The sequence below is a fragment of the Trachypithecus francoisi genome, unplaced genomic scaffold, assembly GCF_009764315.1.
Source record: "Trachypithecus francoisi isolate TF-2019V2 unplaced genomic scaffold, Tfra_2.0 Lachesis_group21, whole genome shotgun sequence".
NCBI classification, from domain to species: domain Eukaryota; kingdom Metazoa; phylum Chordata; class Mammalia; order Primates; family Cercopithecidae; genus Trachypithecus; species Trachypithecus francoisi.
This window is the reverse complement of record NW_022681467.1, coordinates 36,359,559-36,382,347: the sequence shown is the minus strand read 5'-3', so window position 1 is coordinate 36,382,347 and position 22,789 is coordinate 36,359,559. Positions and strand designations below refer to the sequence as shown.

General features: G+C 52.5%; 1 protein-coding gene across 1 annotated transcript; it reads left to right on the top strand.

Moving 5' to 3' along the window:
* Positions 1–15,130: 15,130 nt before the first annotated feature.
* On the top strand, positions 15,131–18,565 carry MAFB (MAF bZIP transcription factor B). The gene has a single exon (XM_033186419.1). It carries the CDS (start codon positions 15,548–15,550, stop codon positions 16,517–16,519), a length of 972 nt encoding a protein of 323 aa, XP_033042310.1. The 5' UTR covers positions 15,131–15,547; the 3' UTR covers positions 16,520–18,565.
* The last annotated feature ends 4,224 nt before the right edge of the window (positions 18,566–22,789 follow it).

The following is a 22,789-nucleotide window of genomic DNA, read 5'->3' as shown; positions in this document are numbered from 1 at the left end:
GCTCAGTCCCGGCCAGGCCCATTTTCCAGATGCTGTGCTGACTCAAATAGATGGATGGGCTCTAATTGTTCCAACAACACGTCTGAGTTTCGCAGGGCCTTTCCTTGGGAGCTTTTGTCTCAGGGCCATAAATCACTGGGCAACTGTCCCCACGGTTGGCTATGACTTCCTTTCCCTGACTGAGGCTGGCCAAGGGAGGGAGGGCTGAGCTGAGCACAAGACTGCTTTTCACCATTGGTTTTTAAATCTCTAATTGGGAGTATTACTTACTCAGCGATTCCGATGGTTCCCTTTGTAGTAGCCTCTTCTCTGCCCCAGGGCCACCTTCTTCCCTTCCTCTCCACCCTAGTCCCAAATTAAAATTCTTTAAGGAAGTGGAACATTTTCTCTAGTGCTCTAACATGCACATGCACTTTCCCCATACTTGTCTTGATAACTGGTGGAGCATTTGTCATCTGGCCTGAGGCCTCCGAGTCTGTATGACATGTTCTGTGTATGGGAGAGACATTTCTTTTCGTTCAAGAGCAGCAGTTAACAGCCCCAGATGTTCTCCCCAGCCTGTGAATCTCGCTCCCTACTCTGCTGTAACCACTGTATACTGAACACTCCTGAAAATCCCTGGTTCCTTCCTGCCTCAGGACATTTTCTCTTGCCTTTCTTTTTGCCTGAATGCCCTTCCCTTTACATGGCTGTCTCCTTTTCGTCATTCAAGTCTCAGCTTAAATGTTATAGAGAAACCTTCCCTGACCGTCTCTCACTCCAGAACAAGTCCTGTTTGCCCATGTTAAACTTCTTGACGGCATGTAATCCACTTCCTACCTCAGACTTTTCAGGGTTTGTGAAGCTGTATCTGCGTGATGGCAGATTTAACAAGCATTTGACTCTCCTGCCTTCACCGTAAGTGCCAGAAGGACGGGATGATCACATTTGTATCCTCAGTTTCTGGTACATTGTAGGCTCTCAACAAACAGGTGTGTTGACTGCACGATGAACCGATGGATGGATGATGGATGAATGAATTGGAGAGTGAGTGAGAGAATAAACAAATGAACTTCCGAGTGGTGTGCAAAGGCTTATTTTCCCTCAGTTGACCTGAGAATGCATGAGGGGCTGAGTGCTTTCCCAGTCCCATCTCCATGCGGCCAAACCTCACTCACTACCAATGTTTCTGAAACCCGTACCTACAACTCTTCATACTTAGTGATCTGCCTTCATCCTCTGCCCTCCTTTTTCATTTAAACTTTTTATTGTGACATTTTCCAAACATACAAAAGAAGAGAAAATCACTGTAAACCTGCACGTACTCTTGATCCCCACCTCCTTGCTGGAGTATTTAAAACAAATTGTAGACACCGTCTCATTTCATGTACAAACATTTTAGGGGGTATTGTTAATAGATAAGGACTTACAATTTCTTTTAACATAGCCACAATATCATTATCACATCTAACTCAATGAAAAACCCGATTCATTTAATATTCGGTAGAGATTCAGATATTCCCAATTGTCTCAAAACCTCCTTTTTACATTTAGTTTGAGTCAGGCTATAAACATTGCATTAGACTGATATGTCTCTTAAGCTTCTTTGTAACAGTGCTCCCTTTTTCTCACATTTAAAAATGTGATTTATTTCTCTTTTCTAAATGCTATTTGTTTCTTGATGAATTTTGGTCATTCTCCCATAGATTGTTTCACATTCCAGATTCAGCTGAGCGCCTCCTTGTGGTGTTGTTTAACGTGTTCCTCCATCCCTGTGTTTCCTGGAAATTGGTAGTTTGATCCAGAGGCCTGATCAGAGTCGTATTTGATTTTTGGCTAGAAGCCTTTGTAGATGGTGTTGTGATGGTTCTTGTTGTATCACATGCTAATGTCTAGTCATCTCTCCTTTAACAATGTTAAAATTGATCTGTGGCTCACCCTGCCCTAATTAACTCCCAACTCCCTTCTCTATTTCCATTGCTATATGAACTTGTTTTGCAAAACAAGTCAGTAGAGAGCATTGATCATATTGAGCAGAAGTGGGAGCAGCAAGGTCTGATGGCAAATGCACTAGCAGAGAGCACAGGGACCAGGTAAGAGGGTTAATTTCTTTGCATTTAAGTTCTCTTGAGTGTAAGATGGGGCTAATAGTAGCTTTGAGAACTAATATGTGGGAGAAATGTTTGATATATAATCATCAATCCTCAACACTAAGTGCCTAATGTGTATTTACTCACTTAATCCTCCCAACAATCCAATGAGGTATATGCTACTATTAGTCCCATTGTACATGTGAGGAAGAGCAGACAGAAGGGTTAGGTAACTTGCCCAAGGCCATACGGGTAGTAAATGACAGAGCTGGGATTTGAACCCAGGGAGTCAGGCTCCAGAGCCTATGCTCTTAAACACAGTACTGTGTAACATCTACCAAGTCAACGAGGAGCTCCTGCTTTTTCTCCATGCAAGATGCTTGTCAAGTCCTTACCAGGAATGGGTCCCTGTTAATTCTCACCTTAAGATATGCGCAGGGGTGGAGTAAGGCAGTCCCCAGTGGCTGGAGGGTTCACTGTGCTTTAGTCTGAGTTTTTTACAAAGTCATGTTGTCCCCTCACCCCCAACTACTGTTGGATGGGCCAGAACCAGCTTCATAAACTCACATGCTGGAGAAGGGTTTGGGGAACATAAGGTCTCACCCCCATTTGGGAAGGATTCATGTCTCCAGAGAAACTCTCTGAAGCCCAGTGAGCTTAAGTGACTTGCCCAAGATCACACAGTAAGTTTGCCACTGAGCTAGGGTTAGAACTCCAGACTCTCTCAAGCCTTGGATGATTGTGTCTGGATACCTGAGTCCTTCCATGCTTGGGTGGAGGGAGTTGTACGTCTACTCCCCAGTTCCAGATCCTCTGAGTCATTTTGGCCAGAACTCCTCTGGCGGTACAAATGGACAAACATGCCTGCTGAGGTTGTGCAGCCATTCAGGGCTTGCCTGGCATGTCACAAGACGTTCCCTTCTTGGTCACTATTGTAGATGTCTGTGCCTGCTGATCTCACTCTTCCAAAGGCATTCTGGAAACAGCCCTTTCCTCTCCCTTGGCTTCAATCTTGAAGCAAAATCAAATAAAGGTGCAGAGCAAGAATTCGAACTCAGTTTTTCTGATTCCACGTTTAGAAGGCCGGAAGTAAGCCCACGATCACCGATGCCAGTGCAACTGCCGTGACTACAGCTCTACCTTCCAGATGGGAAACTGAGGCTCAGAGAGGGGTGGTAATTTAATGTACTCACATAGCCTTACCTGCAGCGTGGGCTGCTGCAAAGGGGTCAGGTGGTTCCTTTTGTGACCCAGGAGGTTCAGAGAGAGAGGTCTCCTGTTAGGTTGCATATATATCTTGGCTTGGAGAGTGCCTGGTGAGCTCAGAGTGCCAGAACTGGGGCTGGTGGGGTTTCTGAGCCTAGGGAAACAGCCTATGGTCTGTGGGTCCAGCTTGTCTGATTATAAAGGCCAAGACAATAATTGAAGGTGGCTTTGGGTTCCCTGAGTAGGATCTGGCGCCGACGCCTGGTGGCTCTGTTGGCGCCTTGAGCCCTGGGCATTCGCTAATGGATTGTGGCTGATCCCAAGACTGATTGGCAGCCGGCCCCAAGGTCCTCAAGGGAAACCTGGAAACTGTGGTCTCCAGCTTGGAGACACTGTCCCTTCTGGGAGCCACAAGGCGGGGCTTGCAGAAGGCCTAAGGCAGAAGTGCTTCTGAGCCCATGGGATGATCCCCCTCTTCCCAAACATCTGGGTAGAATATGAGGTGAGGCTCCCACACAGTGAAATATGGAAAGCTGTCAAAATACCGACTCCTTATTTCATCTCCTTGCTGATTCCCTGACCCACTCTCCTGGGCTGGCCAGCACTATAGCCCCCCACCCCTGTCCAAGCAATAGTGGAGACAGTAAGAGTGCTCAAAGGTTTTCTAAAATAGCACATAGGGATGGGAGTGGTCCCAAGACAAGGGGGAAAATCTTTCTCAGACAAGCCAGGCTACCGTCATTCCCAGAACAGAGGAGAGAGGAATTAACCCTTCTGGAGATCTCAGAAGGCTGAGGGCTTTCCTGCTGTCTGGGAAGGGCTTTCCAGATCAGGGCACAGCACAAGCAAAAGCAGAGAGGCATAAGCATGCAAGAAACAGCACAGGAGAACTGGAAGGTAGAGTGTCAGTGAAGGGAGGATAGAGGGGCAGGCCTTGAAAGCACTGCAAAAATCTCAGACTTTACCTGGTTGGCAGTAGGGATCCATTGAAGGTTTTAAAGGGAGGGCAGAGGAGAGGAAGCTGGAGTCTGTTCACAGTCATGGCTCTTTCTTACGCCTGATTAGTCAGGGCAAAAGGCAAATACAAAACGGATGCATCTGACCTTTTTCTAGGACACCCAATATTTATGCGCTTTGCGCATCACCCAAATTTTATTCATTTACCAAAAGAGTGTGAAAAAGGCACTTTAGGAAACTGCTATAAATCCAGTGCAAGTCACCATGGTAACCTGATTAGCAGCTAAATTAAGTTCATGATTAAGAAGAAATAAATAAAAATAACTCTCCTCCTTGGCTGGGGCTACCCACTGTGCCACTGGCAGCCAGCAGATGCTGAAGCTTTGGGAAGCAAGGGTATAAGCCTGGGCCTGGCCTCCAAGAGAAGTTTAGGTGACGGTGGGAGGTGTTATATGCTGCAGAGAAACGAGAAGCTCAATTGTTAACACTGCCTGGGGGTTGGTGAGGCCCCTGGCAGCCAGGCCAGGGAGTGCAGGCTGCACATCTGAAGGCTAAAGCAATGGCTTTCATGACAACGACCCATGCTCTTTAAGGGTGTCTTCTTGATGCCCCTGGGACACGTTCCTTTGTCCAAGCACCAGGTGCCTGTGTTGCTGTCTCTCCAGTTCTGTGCCCTCCTGTGCTGGGTGCTGACATGACTCAGACCTGGTTTTGGTCCTAGAGAGGCTGAGTTTGGTGGTGGACACAGATGTAACATAGGCTCTGGGCAAAGTGTCTATATAAGGTGCTATGGAAACATGGGCCAGCCAGCAGGAAGGCTTCCTGGAGGAGGTAATGCCCAAGAAAAAAGTACATGTGTGACTGCTGGAGAGTGCCTATTTCAGGTGAGCATTCTGGGCCATCTGCTTGGGCCTGACTGGCAGACCAGCCTGGAATGAGCTGGCATCAGCCCTGATGAGACCAGAAAAGCCTTCTTGGGGGTTGTGCTGAAACACATCCCAAGGCCCATAAGCAGGAGAGATGGGTGCAAAGAGGGAAATGAGCCTCCCACTTACCCTTTCCAAGCCTCCTCCTGGCCACAGTAGTCCAGAGCAATAGTTAGAGTCAAGTAGCCTTTGAATCTTTCCTCTGTCACTTGTAACCTGTGGCCTCTGGCAAGGGACTTAATTTATTTAAGCCTCAGCCTACAAAATGGGGTAATAATGAAAATAGTACCTGTCTGTTAAGGTTATTGTGAAGGACTAAGTGAGAGGACGCAAGCTAAATATAATACAGTCCCTCACATGTGGAAAACACACAATAAGATGTTTGCTGGGCTAATTTCATTACCTGGGGAAGTCTGCCATGACTGGGTGGCATGATCCTGGTTGCAACTTTCCTAGAGCAGTGCTGCAGTTTAAGACTCTTCCTTCCACCATCCTCCTTCCTTCCTCCTCTCCTTTCACAAGGGTGAGACCAACATCATGGTCAGTCTGAAGGCTCTCCCTGTCTTCTCTTGCCCTCCCTTCGTTTATACTTCACAGGTGTGTCCCCCAATCAACCTCTTACACATAGAATCCTGTTTTGGCTTCTCCTTCTCAGAAGACCCCAAATGACACAGAAGGTCTTGGAGAAGAGTCCAACAGGTGGGTGGTAGCAGAGGTAGAATGGAGCCCCAGCAGCAGGTCACAGCGGTGTCTATAGGTGGGGTTGTGGGGAGTGCAGGCCTTCAAGGACTCTGGTGAAGAAGTGCCCAGTCTCTTTTTGTGTCTTGTCCTCAAATGTGGGTGTGTGTTCCTGTGTGTGCACAGTTCCCGAGCATGCTCTCATTGTTGCATTAGCCATAATGTAGTGAAAAAGATCTGTTTCCGTCAGAAGAGGATGAGCACTCAGCCCTGAAGAAGTCCTTGGGCATAGTAGATGCTCAGTCAAAAACAAACAACAACAACCCCAAACCCTGAAAAACTGAGCACTACTGGGACCTGTACCAACCTTAAGTTTTGCTTTGGACCAATTTTGTTTTCATTTCCTGGTGCTTTGAATTGCATCATGTTAGGTTATTTAACCTTTTTAGCACTTTGTTTTTGTGACAGAGACATATATTCACAGACATGGGTACATCTTTCTGCCCACACAGAAGGGTAACAGCAGCCTTGCTTCAGAGGCCACACCTTCCAGGAAACCCTTCAGTGTGCCCTGTCTTTGCTGATCCCTCTGCCATCTCCTTGCAGAAGAAGCCTGGAGTCTCTCAGCTCAGCTGGACTAGATGAATCTTCTCAGGGTCCTCTTCTCCCACCTCCGGCTCCCAGTTCCTTCCCCCAATCTCTCCCTCCCTGCTCTTGTGAGATCAGGGAAGCTGCAAACCCAACCCTTACATCAAAAGGGAACTTGAAAAATACTTGGAGCAAAAACTGCTAACTGTGCATCCTTGCTGTATGCTGGCGCTGATATTAAATCAGGAAATGGCACTGAACAGCCGCTCCAAACACAGAAACAGGGGTTGTCAACACAGCAACCAAAAGCAATCTCTAACGGGCAGAGGTGAAAGGGACCTGGCACAGGGCTGGGAGGGGGGCTGCAACCCAGGAAAGAATTCCTGAGCTGAGTGTGTCTGTGCCACCTGTCCAGTGTCCAGAATGAAGCCTGGATCTCAGTCCCTGGCATGGAACGCACCTTGTCTCCATGAGGGATTAAAGATAATTAAGCATGTTGCTTAAATACCTTTGAGATTCTCCTTTTTATTTCCATACATGTTTACTGAGCACCTACTATGTGCCTGACAGTCCACCAAAAAAGATGCCTTCCCATGTGGAGATGACCTTCTAGCCCTCAGGACAGAATACTGACCCTTTGACATGGCATTCAAGGTCCTTCGAGTGTTGGCTCCTGCAGAAGCCTTCATCTCTGTCTCCAGTCTCCCTGAAATAGCTCCCCAAGTGCACGAGGCAGAGCCTTTGCTCCATGCCTTTGCTTGGACTAGTCCTACCACCAGCTATTCCTGCATTTCTGCGTTTGGCAAATTTCTGCTCAGCCTTCAAAGCCTTAACCAAGTGTTACCTTTTCTCTGCAGCATTTTCTGCCACCCTCCCCATTTCTTCCAATAGAACCAGGGATCATTTACTTGGGATCCAGCAGCACTGTGGATATACTGCTATCACAACACCTTTCATGTCACAATGGCAAGGTTTGCAATGTCCTGGAGGGGAGGAAAGAAGCCATGTTCATCCTTGAACCCTCATCTCCCAGCAGTGGTTGTAAAATTGAAATTCATTGTAAAAGATGAAATTCATTGTTGGTGTGGCTATGGGGAAACAGGTTTTCCATTTCTGATTGTAAATGAAATAGGTACCATCTTGTTAGAGGCTAATTTGACATTATTAACACTGAAAATGCACACATCTTTCAACCCAGCAATTTTATTTCTTGCTTTCTAGAGGAATGTTTGCCCATGTGCAGAAAGGCACCTGTAAAAAGCTGAGCTGCAGCATTGTTTGCAATAGTGAAAGATTAGAAATAGCTTAAGTGTCCATCAATATGGCCTAGATAAAAAAACTATAGGGCATCCACTGGACAGAATGCTATGCATTAGTTAAAAAGAAGTAGATCTCCATGTATTGACAGAGCATTTGCTGAGTAAAAATCAAAGGCAAGCTGTAGCTCTAGACATAGATGTTAAAATTACATTGCTGCATTTTTTCACAATGAGAATGTGATCTTCTGTGATTTGTTTTAAAAAGAGATTGAATGACCACAGCAGCTCCTGGCTGAATGGAGTCTGGGTGACACAGCCAATCAGCATTATTTCCTCCACCACTCCCAGGCAGCAGGTCCCAGGGCAGTGGGAGGGTGCCATCTACTTCCCCTGTACCTGAGAAGTTTGCTCTCCATGAGGTGATGAGCATGTAGTAGAAGCTGGAATTCAGGGCCCTTAAAGAGCATCCAGACAAAGGAGGAAGAAAGTGAAAGCAGGGAGGCCTGTGGGGTAGGATAACTCAAATCATGCAAATTTCCTGAGTTGGTCCTTGGCCTCAGGAGGAAGAAAGAAGGATTGGTTTAGGAATGATTGTTAACTAAGGGAGAGGAGGGGGCTGGAGGGTGTGCAGAAAAGGCCTGACAATTCAGAGACCTCACACTGTAAGGAAGATCGGCCTTTGCCTAGTTGTTAATTTCATTTATTCATTCATTTATTCCATACTTGTAATTGAGTTCCTCCTGGTATGGGCACTGCACTGGCTACTGAGGACAAAGAGACAACTCTGCCTCCTGAAGACTTCCTCTGGGAGCTCATGATCAAATTCCATCTAGTTTCTCAGAGTGTGTTTCTTGGACTCTGAGCTTCGGAATCACCCAGGGAACTTATTAAAATGCAAATTCTTGGGCTCCACTCAGACCTATAAAATCAGACTGTGGCTCACAAATTTGTATTTGTAACCCATTTTCTCAAGTGTAAAACAGTTGGACTAGCTGACCATATCATTTCCTTGAACGTCCTTGTGTTATTTCCTAAAGCCTCTCCCAAACCTGAGGTCTACCCTGATCCAGGTTGAAGAAAGATGGAATGGAGGTACAAGCTTTGCCCTGCGACTCCAGTGTGTGGGATTTCCCTAGAATGACCAGGACCTTGTCCTTGCTAATAGGCTTTTCACCCTACTCGCATGCCTAGGTACACCCAAGTCCCTGCAAGGCCTGGGAAGATCCATAGAACACGTCTTCTAAGTTCTTCAGAAACAAGTGATTGACTCATTGTACGCAGGGGAATGGAATGTGCAAAGGTCCTGTGGCAGAACACAGCTTGGGCTGTGGAAGAACTTAAATAAATCAGTGTGCCTGGAGCATTGTGATGGGGGATGCAGCAAGATGAGGTGGGAGAGGGTAACAAGGGTAGACCATCCATGGCCTGAAGGCTATGCCAAGGAATTTGGTTCTTTTTCCAAGTGTTAAAGTGATTTGTATTTAAGCCAGGGGGTGCGAGAGGGGGAATGATCAGATTCATTTAAAAACGATCTCTACTGCCCTGTGGAGAAGCAGAAAGTCTACAGCCAAAGCCTCTGCAATCCTCTAAGGAAAAGATAAGGATGGCTTGGATGAAGGTTAACGTATTAGATGAAGAACCAGAGAGATCTGGTGGATCTCTCTTGTGAAAGGATAGAGGAGAGGCAATAGTTGGACTATGGGAGGTGAAGGCCTCAGCCCTGGGGAGCAATAATGAGGTTTCAGAATTCCTGACACTGGCTCTGGGGTCATGGGTGGGGGAGGTGTAGTGGGAAGGGAATTGTCCTGGTTATCATTCACTGGACAGTGGCTTTGAGTAGCAGTGAGATTCTCATCAGCACTGAATCATCTCTCCCTTCTCTTTCTCTCTGTCTCTTTCCTTTGATATTTAGGGATGTATGAATAGGGACTGAAGGTCAAACTCAGACCAGAGGCAGGACCAAGGATCAGAGGCCAGGCTGAGGCCAAGGGTAAAGGACAGGGTGAGAGGACTCTGCAAAATTGTTCTTCTCTGGCCAGTAACCCTGCTTTGGTTTCTCTCCAGCCCCACACAGTCAGGGAAGAGAAAAGGGAAAGAGAAGTTTGACTGCCACCGACAAGAAGGCACATTAAACACTGCCCTCATAATCGAATTATTGGCAGGGACTTGGCACTTGGTAAAGGTTCAGCCATGACATGAACAGAGTCACTAATCCTGTGGGCAGCTGAAAATCTTTACCCAGAGAACAGGTAGAGAAGCACTGTACTGACACCAGAATCCCCAGGATGCTACTCAGTTGACACAGAGACCACACACTTCATAGTATTCAGAGCACTGGACTTGGAACCAGAAGTTCCAGTTCATCACTGCTGTATAACTAAATAAATCATTTAACCTCTCGAGCCTCATTCTTTGAGATGGAGATAATCCTACTCATCTCATAGGGCAGTTGTGAGGACTGAATGAGTTGACATGCAAAATACTCTTAAGACACTGTGATATATCTGCATCCACCCACTTATCTCCCTGCCTACTTATCTCTCTAATATAGGGATAATAATAGTTGCTACTTCACAGAGTTGTGAGAGTTGAGTGAAAAGGTGAATGATGGAGGCTGACGTGGGCGGATCATCTGAGGTCAGGAGTTGGAGACCAGCCTGGCCAACATGGTGAAACCCTGTCTCTACTAAAAATACAAAAATTAGCTGAATGTGGTGGTGGGCGCCTGTAATCTCAGCTACTTGGGAGGCTGGGGCAGGAGAATCGATTGAACCCAGGAGGTGGAGGTTGCAGTGAGCCGAGATTACGCCACTGTACTCCAGGCTCCAGCCTGGGCAACAGAGCGAGACTCCATCTCAAAAAACAAAACAAAGCAAACAAACAAACAACAACAACGAAACAAAAAGGTGAACGAGAAAAGGCTTTGCAACTCCCTATACAAATGAGAGTGACTATTATCAAATATCCTATCTGTGTTGGAGGCAGTACTGCCTAGTGGTTATCTAATGCAGCCTTGTCCAACAGAAATAGAATGTGAGCCACATATGTAATTTAAAATTATTTATTGGTCACATTAAAACACAGTAAAAAAAAAAAAACAGTGAAATAGTTTTAATAACACTTTCCTACCCCTAAGTGTGTGTGTGTGTGTGTGTGTGTGTGCTCGCGTGCACATTTGTGCATGTATTGGGGAGTAGTCCCTGGTCCCCAGGGGAGACAGCCAGAATCTTCACAGTCAATGTAACTCTGGCTCCCTACTGGGACCCTCTGAATCTTTTGGTTGCCTAAGGACTACCAGGACCCAGAAACCCAAGAATACCTTTTTGGAAGCACTGGGTTGGAATCTGACAGCGGTTGTATGGGGCAAGGGAAAGTGGAAGTGACAGCTGCCTTTGGGAAGAGGAAAAGGAAGAACAAAAACAAAAATCCCCCAGAAAACCCTCCTGTCTCTTTTTGGGTCCCATAGACTTTGGGCGGATCCCACGGAATGGGAGCAACAGAATACTTTTCCACTGAGCCTCACAAAAGGTAGCAGAGACCTGAGGGCTCCTTGGAAAAGACAGGTGACACTACATCTGGGTGATGCAAAGGCAGAAGTCAGGCTCCTGAGGCGGGCGCGAGGTGGGGGTCCCCTGATTCGGGACCCTCCCTGGCAGAACTTGCCTCTGAGGCCTTTGAGACCACTGGCCTCTGCTTCGCGACTCCGCATAGTACGATCCGGAGCCTACCGAGCTTTGAAGCTGGAAGTTTCCCGCTCCCTCATCCCGCATGCTGCTGCGCCTCTCCACCGACACACACGCGCGCGCAAACAACACACGCACGAACGCACCCCTCCCGCACGTCTCCGACAACACCCATGCGTGCACAGGTGCACAGAGATGCCTTCTCGCTCACCAACCCCCTGCAACCCTCAGGGAAATAACGCCGAAGGTGAAAGGCGCACCTTCGGGCTGAATGCGGATGCCAGGAGTGCCGCTCTGGTTTGCAGGCGAGGGCACGCCGCCGGGCCTCTCTGGAGTTCTTTTCTTGGCTGAGTGGGGGCCAGCGAGGGCAGCGCGGCGAACCTCACACCTGGCGACTGACTGTGGGCTCCACGCTCCCTTAGGGATTAACCTCTTCCCCTACTCCTACCCCGAATGCTCCAAGGCTCTGCGGCGGCTCGGACCCTGCAGAGCTTTCTCCATTACTATTTGTAACTAAAGAATTCCGAGGCGGTGCGTCCTAGAGGCATAGGCTCTGGCCCAATGTGGGGTAGGTAGACAGGAGGTCGCTCTTGGGTAAGCACCTTAAATGGGAGTTTCGGCAGCTAGTGACAACAAGCTGTTCACTAGAGGGGCTGTGGCTGCCGCAAAATCCCCGACTTTCCTTCAGTGTGCCTTGGGACTCCGCGCACCGCTCGCGTGGCTCCTAGCCTCCCCTTACTTCTCCTCCACTCTTCACTTCTTCCACCATCCCTTTTCTTTTTTTCTTGCAGCGTGTCGGACTCCCTCCCAGTCAATGGGTATACAGTAGTAACCCCCCACCCTCCTCACCTCGACCCTGCCTACGTTTTAGGGATAGGGTGAAGACTCCGGGTACTGCTGTGTACCCACGACGGGGAGCCCGGAACGCTGATCCAGAGACCCCAGAGATGAGAAGCGGCATCCCGCAACGGCAGTCGGGATTTGGAGGCCATAGGGCCTGGGGCTCCAAGACCCTGCTGATCAGTGCAGCAGTAACCGCGGTGGGGGAGGCCGGGCCACGAAGTGGGGTCAGCTTCGCAGCAGCGGCCTTGGCTCCTCGGCCACCTGCATGTCTCCGTCATTCACCCACAGCCTGGCAGGGGTAGGGCTGTTTCCAACATTTTTTGGTGGGGTACGTTGGCGGGCGTGCAGAGGAGGGAGTGGCTAAGCTGGGAGAGGGGCAGAGAAACGGATTTGGGTGGGGAAGTGAGCCTGGGGATGGACAGAGATACCTCAGTCAAAGCCCAGGCGAAGGGAGTGACCACAACAGAGACAGAGACACAGGGACAAAGAGGAACGCGCTTGCCCAGACAAAGCCCGAGTCCAAGAGACCCTGAGACGGAGGCAGGCCGCGCACAGGAGAACAGGAGCTTCGGAACCGCAGACCTGGGGCCTCAGGAATCCCCAGGGCCTCAATAGGCCACGCAAGTCCTCGACAGCGAGTGTCAGGCAGAGTCGACGGACGTACGGGCGGGGGTGGAGTGGGTCACAGCTTGGCCTGTTCATCTTGGTGCCCGCACAGAAGTCCACAGTGGCAGAAACACTCTGGGAGTCACAGATCTCTTAGGACCCTGAGGGAGGGTGCTACCAGCTCTAGTCCAGTCCGGACCATGAGAGTCCGGCGTGCTTGTCCCGCCCTGGCCACCTGAGTCCGGAGCCATACAGAGTCTGCACAGATCCGAGACACCCGATCCCGAGTGGTTTGGAAACGTTCTCCACTGAGCCATGGTCCGAGTGTGCTCACACCGCGTTCAAACAAGACGAGGACATTTACAAGGTGCGAGTCCCCAACCCCCAGCTTCTGGCAGGGGCTGCGCAGCAGCACCGCCCAGGCTCTCTCTCGAGGCAGCCGACTCATTTCTGCGGAGAGCACGCTTCTCGAAGAGGGTTGTAGACGCGCTCTTCCAGCATTTAAGTTGCCACCCCACAAGACTGAGTTCAAGTTTTAGTTAAAATACACTCATTTTATTAAAAATAGGCGACCCAATACCACGCCGTTCCCCAGCCTCTCCGAGGGCGCAAGAGAATAGAGTTTTCAGATTAATGGGAGGCAAATATTTTACCTTCTAACATTTAAAAATCATCTAGGCGCGTCTGCACTGGTGTGGCTCACGCGACCCCTACACGCGGGGTCAGTCGGGCTGGTCCAGCGCAGACAGCGGCCGGGACTCACTCACCCAGTGCGCGCCTCTCCTGCCTCTAGCTGCGCGCGCCCAAAGCTGGAGAGCAGAAGGCTACGCGGGAGGCGGGTCGGGTCTCCGTGTCCAGCGAATTCGCGATCTATCCGGTTTTGGCGCCTGAGCCGAGGTCTCAGGAAGAACCCGTTAATTCTAGCCATCCTGGATCTGGATAGGGAGGGTTCGCGGTTCCCAAGCCTGGTTTGGATGCCTAGTGCGGTGCGCTTCGGTCTCCCCGTCTGCCCTCCGGGGAGGTTTCTCACCCGGTAGCCCTGGGCTGTTTCACTGTGGCGTTTCCACTTTTGGCTACCGGCCCTACTCCGCCCGGGACCTTCTGGCGCGGGGAGCAGCCGACGGGCACCCCCGAACGCTGGGGCACGGAATTTCAACAGGGGCGACCAGCGCGGAGCTCGCTGCTCTAGGCTCGCAGCTGAGTACGAAGACGGGACCCGAGGACCTGTACGTGGCTCGAAGGGAACCTGTCCCGGGCGCCGCTGCACACACAGTATGCGTTCCGGGCTGGCTTGGGTTGGGCCAGGTAGGGGAGACCTGGCTGGGTCCGAGGCGCCGTCCAAGCCTTCCGGCAGTGGGCCGGGCGGTCGCGACGCCTTTGCGCATAGTGGCCACTTGGGGTCGCACTTTATGCCTGTTTGAGCCTCTCCGCGGCGGGCTGACGCCGGGATCTGCTTAATCGTTACAGAACGTTCAAACAAAAACAGGGCCGGCTCCCCAGCAGTGGAGAGCCATTCCGAGCACCGTCCCGGGCCGGCCTCAGCCCCGAGGCTCCGGGCGCTCAGGATTCCGTGCGTGTGGCGGGGGAAAGGAATTCAGAGCCTTTGGGCTGCTTCTTTTCCCGTCGCCTTCACTGTGAACATTGTGGGGTGAGGTGAGAGCGGGGAGCGGCGGGGCCAATGGAGTCGAATCTCACGGCTCTGCCACTGCACCCGTCAGGAGGGGCACGGCCCTCGCTTGGCCTGAGAAAGGTCCCCTGAGGTTAAGAGTTGGGTCTGAACACAACTCTCGGAGCCTCGAGCCCGCCCTCGCCAACACACAAATACGCGCAGATCTCCAGAAACAGGAACGCACGGCATACACGGCCTGAAGCCGCGAGGACACACAGAGCGTCGCCCACTGGGCGGGGGCCGCTTGGGAACAAAGGGCCCAGGAGGCGTTGTCCCGGCACTCATTCTGAGCCTCCTTGGGGGTGACATGGGATGGGGGTGGGGTGCAAAGGGAACTGAGGGAGGAGAGCGCGCGAGGAGGGGAAAGCGGCGGCTTGCCCTAGAGGTGGGGCGCGCACTCCGGGCGAGCGTGCGGGGGCCAGGACCTGCAGGGTAGAGGGGTGGGCCCAGGGTGGCCGTCCCACTCCTTTCCAGCGCTTCGCCAGGCCTCCGCGGCTCCCCGGCTGCTCGGGCCGCCAGTCAGCTGACGCGGGGGGCGGGGGAGCTGTCAGGCGCGCCCCGCCCTGCGCCGCTGGGCCGCTGAGGCCGTGCAGCCATTGGCCCGCGCACCGGGCCGCCCGGGCCCCCGCACCCCTGTGACATCAGGAGGCGATAAAAGGCTGCGGCGCCGCCGGATCCAGCACAGCTGCATCGCCGAGCTGCGAGCGGCTGCGAGCGAGAGAGCGTAAGAGCAAGAGAGCTAGAGAGCGAGCAACGGGCACTCGCCCCACGCCTCCCCTCAGCCCCACCGCGCGCTCCGCTTGCCTCTCCACCCGCCCGACTCTACCCGGCCCGTTCCCGGCGCGGGCACAGCCCAGAGCTCTGGGGCGGTGCAGGCAGCCTCGGGACTCTACAGCGCGCCGCCGCGTCCCCAGACAAAGGCTTGGCCGGCGGCCCCGGCCCGCTGTGCCCTCGCTCCCCGCCTCCCCGGCTCGCCGCTCTTCGCCCCCGCGCTTGGCTCGGCGCGCTCCGGCCGGCCGCAAAGTTTCCCGGGCTGCAGCGGCAGCTGCGCCTCGCGTCAGCGATGGCCGCGGAGCTGAGCATGGGGCCAGAGCTGCCCACCAGCCCGCTGGCCATGGAGTATGTCAACGACTTCGACCTGCTCAAGTTCGACGTGAAGAAGGAGCCCCTGGGGCGCGCGGAGCGTCCGGGCAGGCCCTGCACGCGCCTGCAGCCAGCCGGCTCGGTGTCCTCCACACCGCTCAGCACTCCGTGTAGCTCCGTGCCCTCGTCGCCCAGCTTCAGCCCGACCGAACAGAAGACACACCTCGAGGATCTGTACTGGATGGCGAGCAACTACCAGCAGATGAACCCCGAGGCGCTCAACCTGACGCCCGAGGACGCGGTGGAAGCGCTCATCGGCTCGCACCCAGTGCCACAGCCGCTGCAAAGCTTCGACAGCTTTCGCGGCGCTCACCACCACCACCATCACCACCACCCTCACCCGCACCACGCGTACCCGGGCGCTGGCGTGGCCCACGACGAGCTGGGCCCTCACGCTCACCCACATCATCACCATCATCACCAAGCGTCACCATCGCCGTCCAGCGCCGCTAGCCCGGCGCAACAGCTGCCCACTAGCCACCCCGGGCCCGGGCCGCACGCGACGGCCTCGGCGACGGCGGCGGGCGGTAACGGCAGCGTGGAGGACCGCTTCTCCGACGATCAGCTCGTGTCCATGTCCGTGCGCGAGCTGAACCGCCACCTGCGGGGCTTCACCAAGGACGAGGTGATCCGCCTGAAGCAGAAGCGGCGGACCCTGAAGAACCGGGGCTACGCCCAGTCTTGCAGGTATAAACGCGTCCAGCAGAAGCACCACCTGGAGAATGAGAAGACGCAGCTCATTCAGCAGGTGGAGCAGCTTAAGCAGGAGGTGTCCCGGCTGGCCCGCGAGAGAGACGCCTACAAGGTCAAGTGCGAGAAACTCGCCAACTCCGGCTTCAGGGAGGCGGGCTCCACCAGCGACAGCCCCTCCTCTCCTGAGTTCTTTCTGTGAGTCGTGGCCGGTCCCGGCCCCCGCCCTTGCCCCGGCCCGGACTCCCTGTCCCATGTCCCCAGTCCCAGACTACCCTGGACCCTGTCCCTGCCGCGGCCCCAACCTTGACCTGTTTGACTTGAGCGAGAGGGAGGAAGGGCGCGCGGGCCGCGGGCGACGGGAGGGCGCGCGGGCGGGCAGGGGACCTTGGCTAAGGCGAGAGTAGCGCACGCCAGCGCCGCCTCCTAGACTCGAGCAGAGCCGGAGAGAGAGAGACCAGAGGGTGGGAGGTCCCGGAGTAACTTCTCTTCAGGCTGGAGGGCGGCGAGGCATAGTCCCGTGAAGTCACCAAGGCCATCTGGAGATTCCTGGCTTTCTGAACTTTGCGCGTTAAGCCGGGACCGCTGCTTTGCGGCCCGGAGCGTAGTCCGCGCCAGGAAGAGAGCAACGAGGAGAGGAGAGGGACTCTGGCGTCCCGGCAGGCGAGAGGCGAGGCTGAGCGAAAGAAGGAAGGACAGACGGACCTGTCTGTCAGAGTTCGGAGAACACTGGCTCTCAGCCCTGAGACACGGGCCTCAGTTAGGACGTTCGGCGCCCAAATCTCATCAGTTCTATTGCCTGCTCGATTATATAGAAAAATACAAAAATCTGCATTAAAAATATTAATCCTGCATGCTGGACATGTATGGTAATAATTTCTATTTTGTACCATTTTCTTGTTTAACTTTAGCATGTTGTTGATCATGGATCGTACTCCCCTTGTTTCTTTGGGTGAGAAGGGATCGCAGTTTGGAAACTCCGGCGGCTGCGTGCGGGGTTTCAGTCCCAGCTGTAGGCTTGTAAATACCCGCCCCGCCAAACCGCATAGAGAACATGGCAGCAAGCTGAGGGTCTTTGTTTGGGTTTATGATTATGGTATTTTTGTTTGTAAGTTAAAAAGAAAAAAAAAAAAAAGAAAAAGTTCCAGGCATTTTGCATCAGAAAACAACTTTGTCTTGGGGCACACTTGGAAGTTGCGTGTTTTCTTTCCTTCCCTTATCCCCATTCGGTCCTCTTTTTTCTCTCCCGCTTTAGTTTTCAACCTTGCTGATGTTGAGAGAGAGAACCGAGAGGTCCCAGCTCCCAAGTACAAGTGCAGGGCAGGGCAGGGAAGCTGCCAAGCTCCGCACCTCAAAGGAGTGTGCTGGACTCTAGCCTTGTCTTTATGGTCAAAATGACATCCTTAATAAGAAAGGAAAGGAAAGGAAAACAGATCGTCCCCTCTGCTTTTTATTGTAACCAGAATCACCCTGAGGTCCCTTCTGAACCCTCTGGGCCTGCGCTAATTGTAGGAGCCACAGCGCTCTTAGGGTGAGAGGCTTAGCCATCCCTGACCCTGGCAGCACACTGGTAAGCAGACATTGCACTGAACCAACTGCCACGCTCAGAATGTACCAGAAACCCAAACATTGGCAAGTAATTTTGCAACTTTCAAGTGCGTTCTTTAGACCAGTGCATTGTGTTTCTTTCCCTGCTTTTGAAATAGTAGGAAGAGTTCTTGGTGGTGTCTCCCCCTCCCCCTTAAATTCTTCAGTTGTATAGTAGTTATAGGGAAGACATGGGTGTTTTTCTTTATTATTACTTTTTTTTTTTTTTTCCTGCAGGTCAGTAAAAGGATTTAAGTTGCACTGACAAAAATACCAAAATAAAAGTGTATTTTTAAGTTCCCATTTGAAATTGCTGGCGCTGCTGGCCGGATGCATCTTTGAGTTTGTATTAGTTGATAAATTAACAGTAATAACAAGATTGTATGAACCGCATGGTGCTTGCAGTTTTAAATATTGTGGATATTTGTCCTGCATCAGAAACGAGCTTTGGTTTTTACCGATTCAACTGTGTTGAAATCAAACCTGCCGCAACAGAAATTGTTTTTATTTCATGTAAAATAAGGGATCAATTTCAAACCCTGCTTATGATATGAAAATATTAAAACCTAGTCTATTGTAGTTTTATTCAGACTGGTTTCTGTTTTTTGGTTATTAAAATGGTTTCCTATTTTGCTTATTAAAACCATGGAAATGATGTTTATTTAGAGGACTCTGCGTTCTCATGATTTTGACTTTCTTCTCTTGCTTCCTCAAGAGTCACATCAACTTTGGGTTACTCTTACCCCGTGGCCAATGGAGTAGCAAACCAAGCCCTAGTAAATCCCTTCCTTGAGTGTGTGAGTGTGTGTGCACATGAGCCTCAAATGTGTTTTCTGCTTCCCACCCTAGGTACAGACCTCGGTCAAGAGAGCTGGTTTGTGAGCTGAGAGGGCGCAGGTCCAAACAGCCTTGAGTCCCTGGATATGGGGCACACGCCACTTTTTCAGTGCTTTCAGGCTTGGCCACCAGAACTGACTTGCTAGTCTGTCTGCTCTGATATAGTGGTCGATGGAGACTAGGAAGCCAGGAGCTGCCACCTTGATGAGGAAGCTGGGTCTTTTTGGCGCTCTGGCCCAGCTTACCCGGGGCCCTTGCCCTCCTGCCTGGGGTGCAAGTCTCCTTTCTCCTACCCAGCGCATCTCTCTGGGAGCAGGTGGAGCTGCCCAGAGCCAGATGCCTTCTCTGAATGGGACCTGTCTCTCTCACCCCAAAGGTAATGGAAGCAGGTACAACCCAGCACTAGATCTTGCGGTGCAATATCCCCCAGGCAGGAAGCCCTTCTGTGTGGACTTGTGTTTTTGAGGGTAGTATGCCTTGAGGTGCACTGGCGCTCAGGCATGGATTCCTCAGCTCCTCAGATGGGCACTCTGTGGCCGAGTCTGAATTTTAGTGGCTCCTCGAATTGGTGTTGGAGGGGTTTGGGTCATCACTCTAGCACAGCAGCTTCAGCTGCATCCTGGAGATCCCCGACTGGGAGGTGGCCCTAGAACCTTTCCTTTTCTGTATTGTTGGAAGAGTGGAGCCCACCTAGGTCACCCCCAACGCCTCCCAGCCTCCTTGGAGTCCTGTCTATAACTCAGGGTTGGCCTCTGGGACACGAAGTAGGATCTCCAACCCCTGTAGAGTTTTTGTGATCCTTTGGCAATGGCAAGCTCCGAGGGGCTCTGGTATCCTCAGACTCATTATCTGCAGTCCAGGAGGCTTAACCTTTAGTCCCTGGGGTTCTCTGGCTCATGGAGTTTCAGAACCCTAATGGGGAAGTATAGGAGACCCAAGAAGTAGAGCCCCAACTGGGAATCTGAGTTGGGAGAAGGAAGGGGAGAGTGAAACTAACAGGAAATTTTGGCCTGGATCCCTGGAAGCCTGGAAGTAGTGAAGGCTGAGGTCTAGAGAAGAGGAAGGGGACCTAAAAATTAAGGATACAGATAACATGAACATTTATGTACATTTATATAGTGTGTTGGTGTTGTTCAATAGGAGAGAAGCTTGGGATTCTAGCTCGAATTTAATTCAAAGGTCCAGTTGATTTTCATGGCGGGAAGATGGAAGATGTGTCTGCTGGGGAAGGCTTTGGCTGTGATCTGGGAGGAGGAGGCAGCTGAGCCTGGCTCTGTGGTACCTTTGCCCCCACGTGCATGAATGAAGGAGCAAGGGGCTTTGATTAGTTGGGTAACTTCATACGCACATGCTCCTGCACAGAACGTCTTCACGTGTACACGTGTATCCTCTTTGCGGTGAAAGAGGCTTCGCTCAGGTGGGGTGCCAGAGGAAACCCCACGGCATGGTTCCAGAGACCAAAAAGATCACGAACGCCTGGCTGGTGGAGACCCTAAATCCGGTGGCCTGACTGCCATTGGAATCGTACCAAGCGGACTGACATTCTCCATCCTTAGTCTCTGAGCTGGGGAGGGTTGCAAACTCCGAAGTGTTGGCTTTTCTTCCCCAGAGCACAGAAGCACAGACATTGACCCAGTGACCAATACCATCAGCATTGCATCCAGAAGACAAAGTGGTTCAAGCCGGTTTGGAGTGACCAGCTGCCTCTCGGAGAATCTGACAATCCCAGAACACAGTCTTAGTGACACACTGACACACAGATACACAGACACATACATCCTGCACACATTGATGTCCGCATTGATACCCATTTTGATGGTGCGGGCACTGACACTGAGTCACTGTCAGTCCCCGCATCAACCCACCAAGTGAGCACTAACCGGCCGGGGGCACAAGCGGGCGAGAGTCAGGCGGAGCCGGCAGCTGCTTGGAGGAGGCCCGGGCTTCCGGAGCCTTCAGGGCGGACTCTCACATCAGGCAAGCCCCGGCTATGTCTCCGCCTGTAGCCTGCCGGCGCGACCCGCCGTGATGCCCCAGAGCCCACAAGCCCCGGAAAAGCGAACTGAGTCCCAAGGCCCTCTGGCACGTCCCACCCTAGCGGCACGCCGCCACCGTCATCCTCCTTTTACGTTCCCACCGCTCCCCGCCGCTCTCCGGCTCCTCGCAATCCTTGACATCCCCGGGGGAAAATCCTCCCAGCGCCGGGAGTCTTCCAAGCCAGCACCAGTCCCACGTAGACAGGCTGGCGCCTGCACCCGGAGAGACGCACTCAGAGACAGGCACGCTCAGACACCCGGACGCACGCACGGGGCACACGCAGGGCCCAGACTAGGGCTTCCCTCCCGACCGCGCCCCTGGTTGGAGAGGCTGCAGTCCAGTCCGGCGCGAATCCCGCCTCTTGCGACCCCGGATCGCCGGGGGTGTGCGGGAGGCTGTGCAGGCTGGATCCGTCGCCGCCGCTTTCGGCAAGGCGGGTCGAGGAAGGCGCTCAGCTGGGCTTGCCGGGAGCCTCCGGTCCTAGCGCGCGGGGACGGGTGGGAGCCTGGGCACCCATTCCCTTGCCTCCTGGCATCCTTTTTCTTTCTTTGACATTTCCTATTCTTTTAGCCCTTCCTTCGTAACCTCTTTCATTTCAGAAAACTTTCTCCTTTTGTTTTGATTTCTCTTCTGCTTTTTATTTCCGCATTGCCTGGCGGGGAAGGGCTGCCGAGCGGAGTCCCGAGGTGGCTGGAATAGTGTGCGGCGTGGGGGAATGAGAGTCTGGAGTCCCCCGAGCCACCGCGCAGCACTAGGACCAGGGCCCGCTCCTCCAGGCTCTCGTCTTGACCGCTCCAACTATTCCGCTGTTCCCTTCCAGGTTCCCCAGGTGGCGAGGTTCGCTGGGGATCGGAGCCCCACTGGCGGGGAAACCGGCACCAGTCGGCTTTCGGGGAAGGGATCTCCGGGGAAGCTGAGCCTGGGCCCTGGACCCAGATCTCTCTTTTAGTGAACCAGGCAGGCTTCCCTCAGTCCCGGGTCTCTGGGCATTTCTGTGGCAGGACAACGCTCCTGCCTCTCAGAGGGCACTCGACTCCTACCCACTGCTTCAGCCTGTGCCCGCCCAGAGGCCTCTTGGACCCACACTGCAATGGGAGCTGCCAGGAACCACGCCAGATCCACCAGGCTGGTCACTTGGCTTTCTCTGTGACCTGGAGTTGCAGCTTCTGCCACACCAGGCAAACCCTCTACTCTCCTGCTCTCCCATCCCCACTCCCCAAGCTCTTCCTCTCTGGGCTTCTGGAGACAGTGGGTTTAGAGTTTCTGGTCATTCCCTTGCAGGCTTTCAGGTGCAAAATCTGCACTCCAGGCCCTTCTGTTTTCAGAAAGGAAAAACTCTGAACTGGCTTCTTGCGTAACCCTTCCCTCTGCAGCCTGCAGTCTGCTGGCCTGGCCTCTCATCCCAGAGATAGTTGTGTTTGGATTTGTTATGTAAGGAAGGGAAGATTAGAGGTTTGCTCTGCTCCTCCTCCCCCCAACAAAATAAAAGTCCTCAAATGGCACATCCAGTAGGCAGCATGGTTTCCAGCAGCCCTCCTAAAAGAAGTGGATCTGGTTGGTAGAGCTGTTCTGTGCTGTTGCCTAGCCCAGTACACTCAGAAGACAATCCAGCTGCAGTAAAGGGACAGTTCTGTGTCCAGAGTGTACCTGGTCCGTGGAAGTAGCCCAGTGGGCTTCCCAGGCTGGGCTTTCTTGGCCTAGAAGCCTAGCCTTATTTTGGCGAAGACGGCAGCTACTACTGCTGAAATTTTATTCTTTCTACAGTTTCTGCCACTTGGAGCATGTATCCAGACCATGGAGAGCACCTCTTCCATCTCCTCCGCATCCTGTATGCCTCTTTCATTTCTTTCTTTCTTTTTTTTTTTTTTGAAACGGAGTCTCACTGTGTCGCCCGGGCTGGAGTGCAGTGGCCGGATCTCAGCTCACTGCAAGCTCCGCCTCCCGGGTTTACGCCATTCTCCTGCCTCAGCCTCCCGAGTAGCTGGGACTACAGGCGCCCTCCACCTTGCCC

What these genes read in the sequence shown, in the direction of transcription:
- MAFB (XM_033186419.1), top strand. Translation starts at nt 15,548, where the DNA reads ATGGCCGCGGAGCTGAGCATGGGGCCAGAGCTGCCCACCAGCCCGCTG.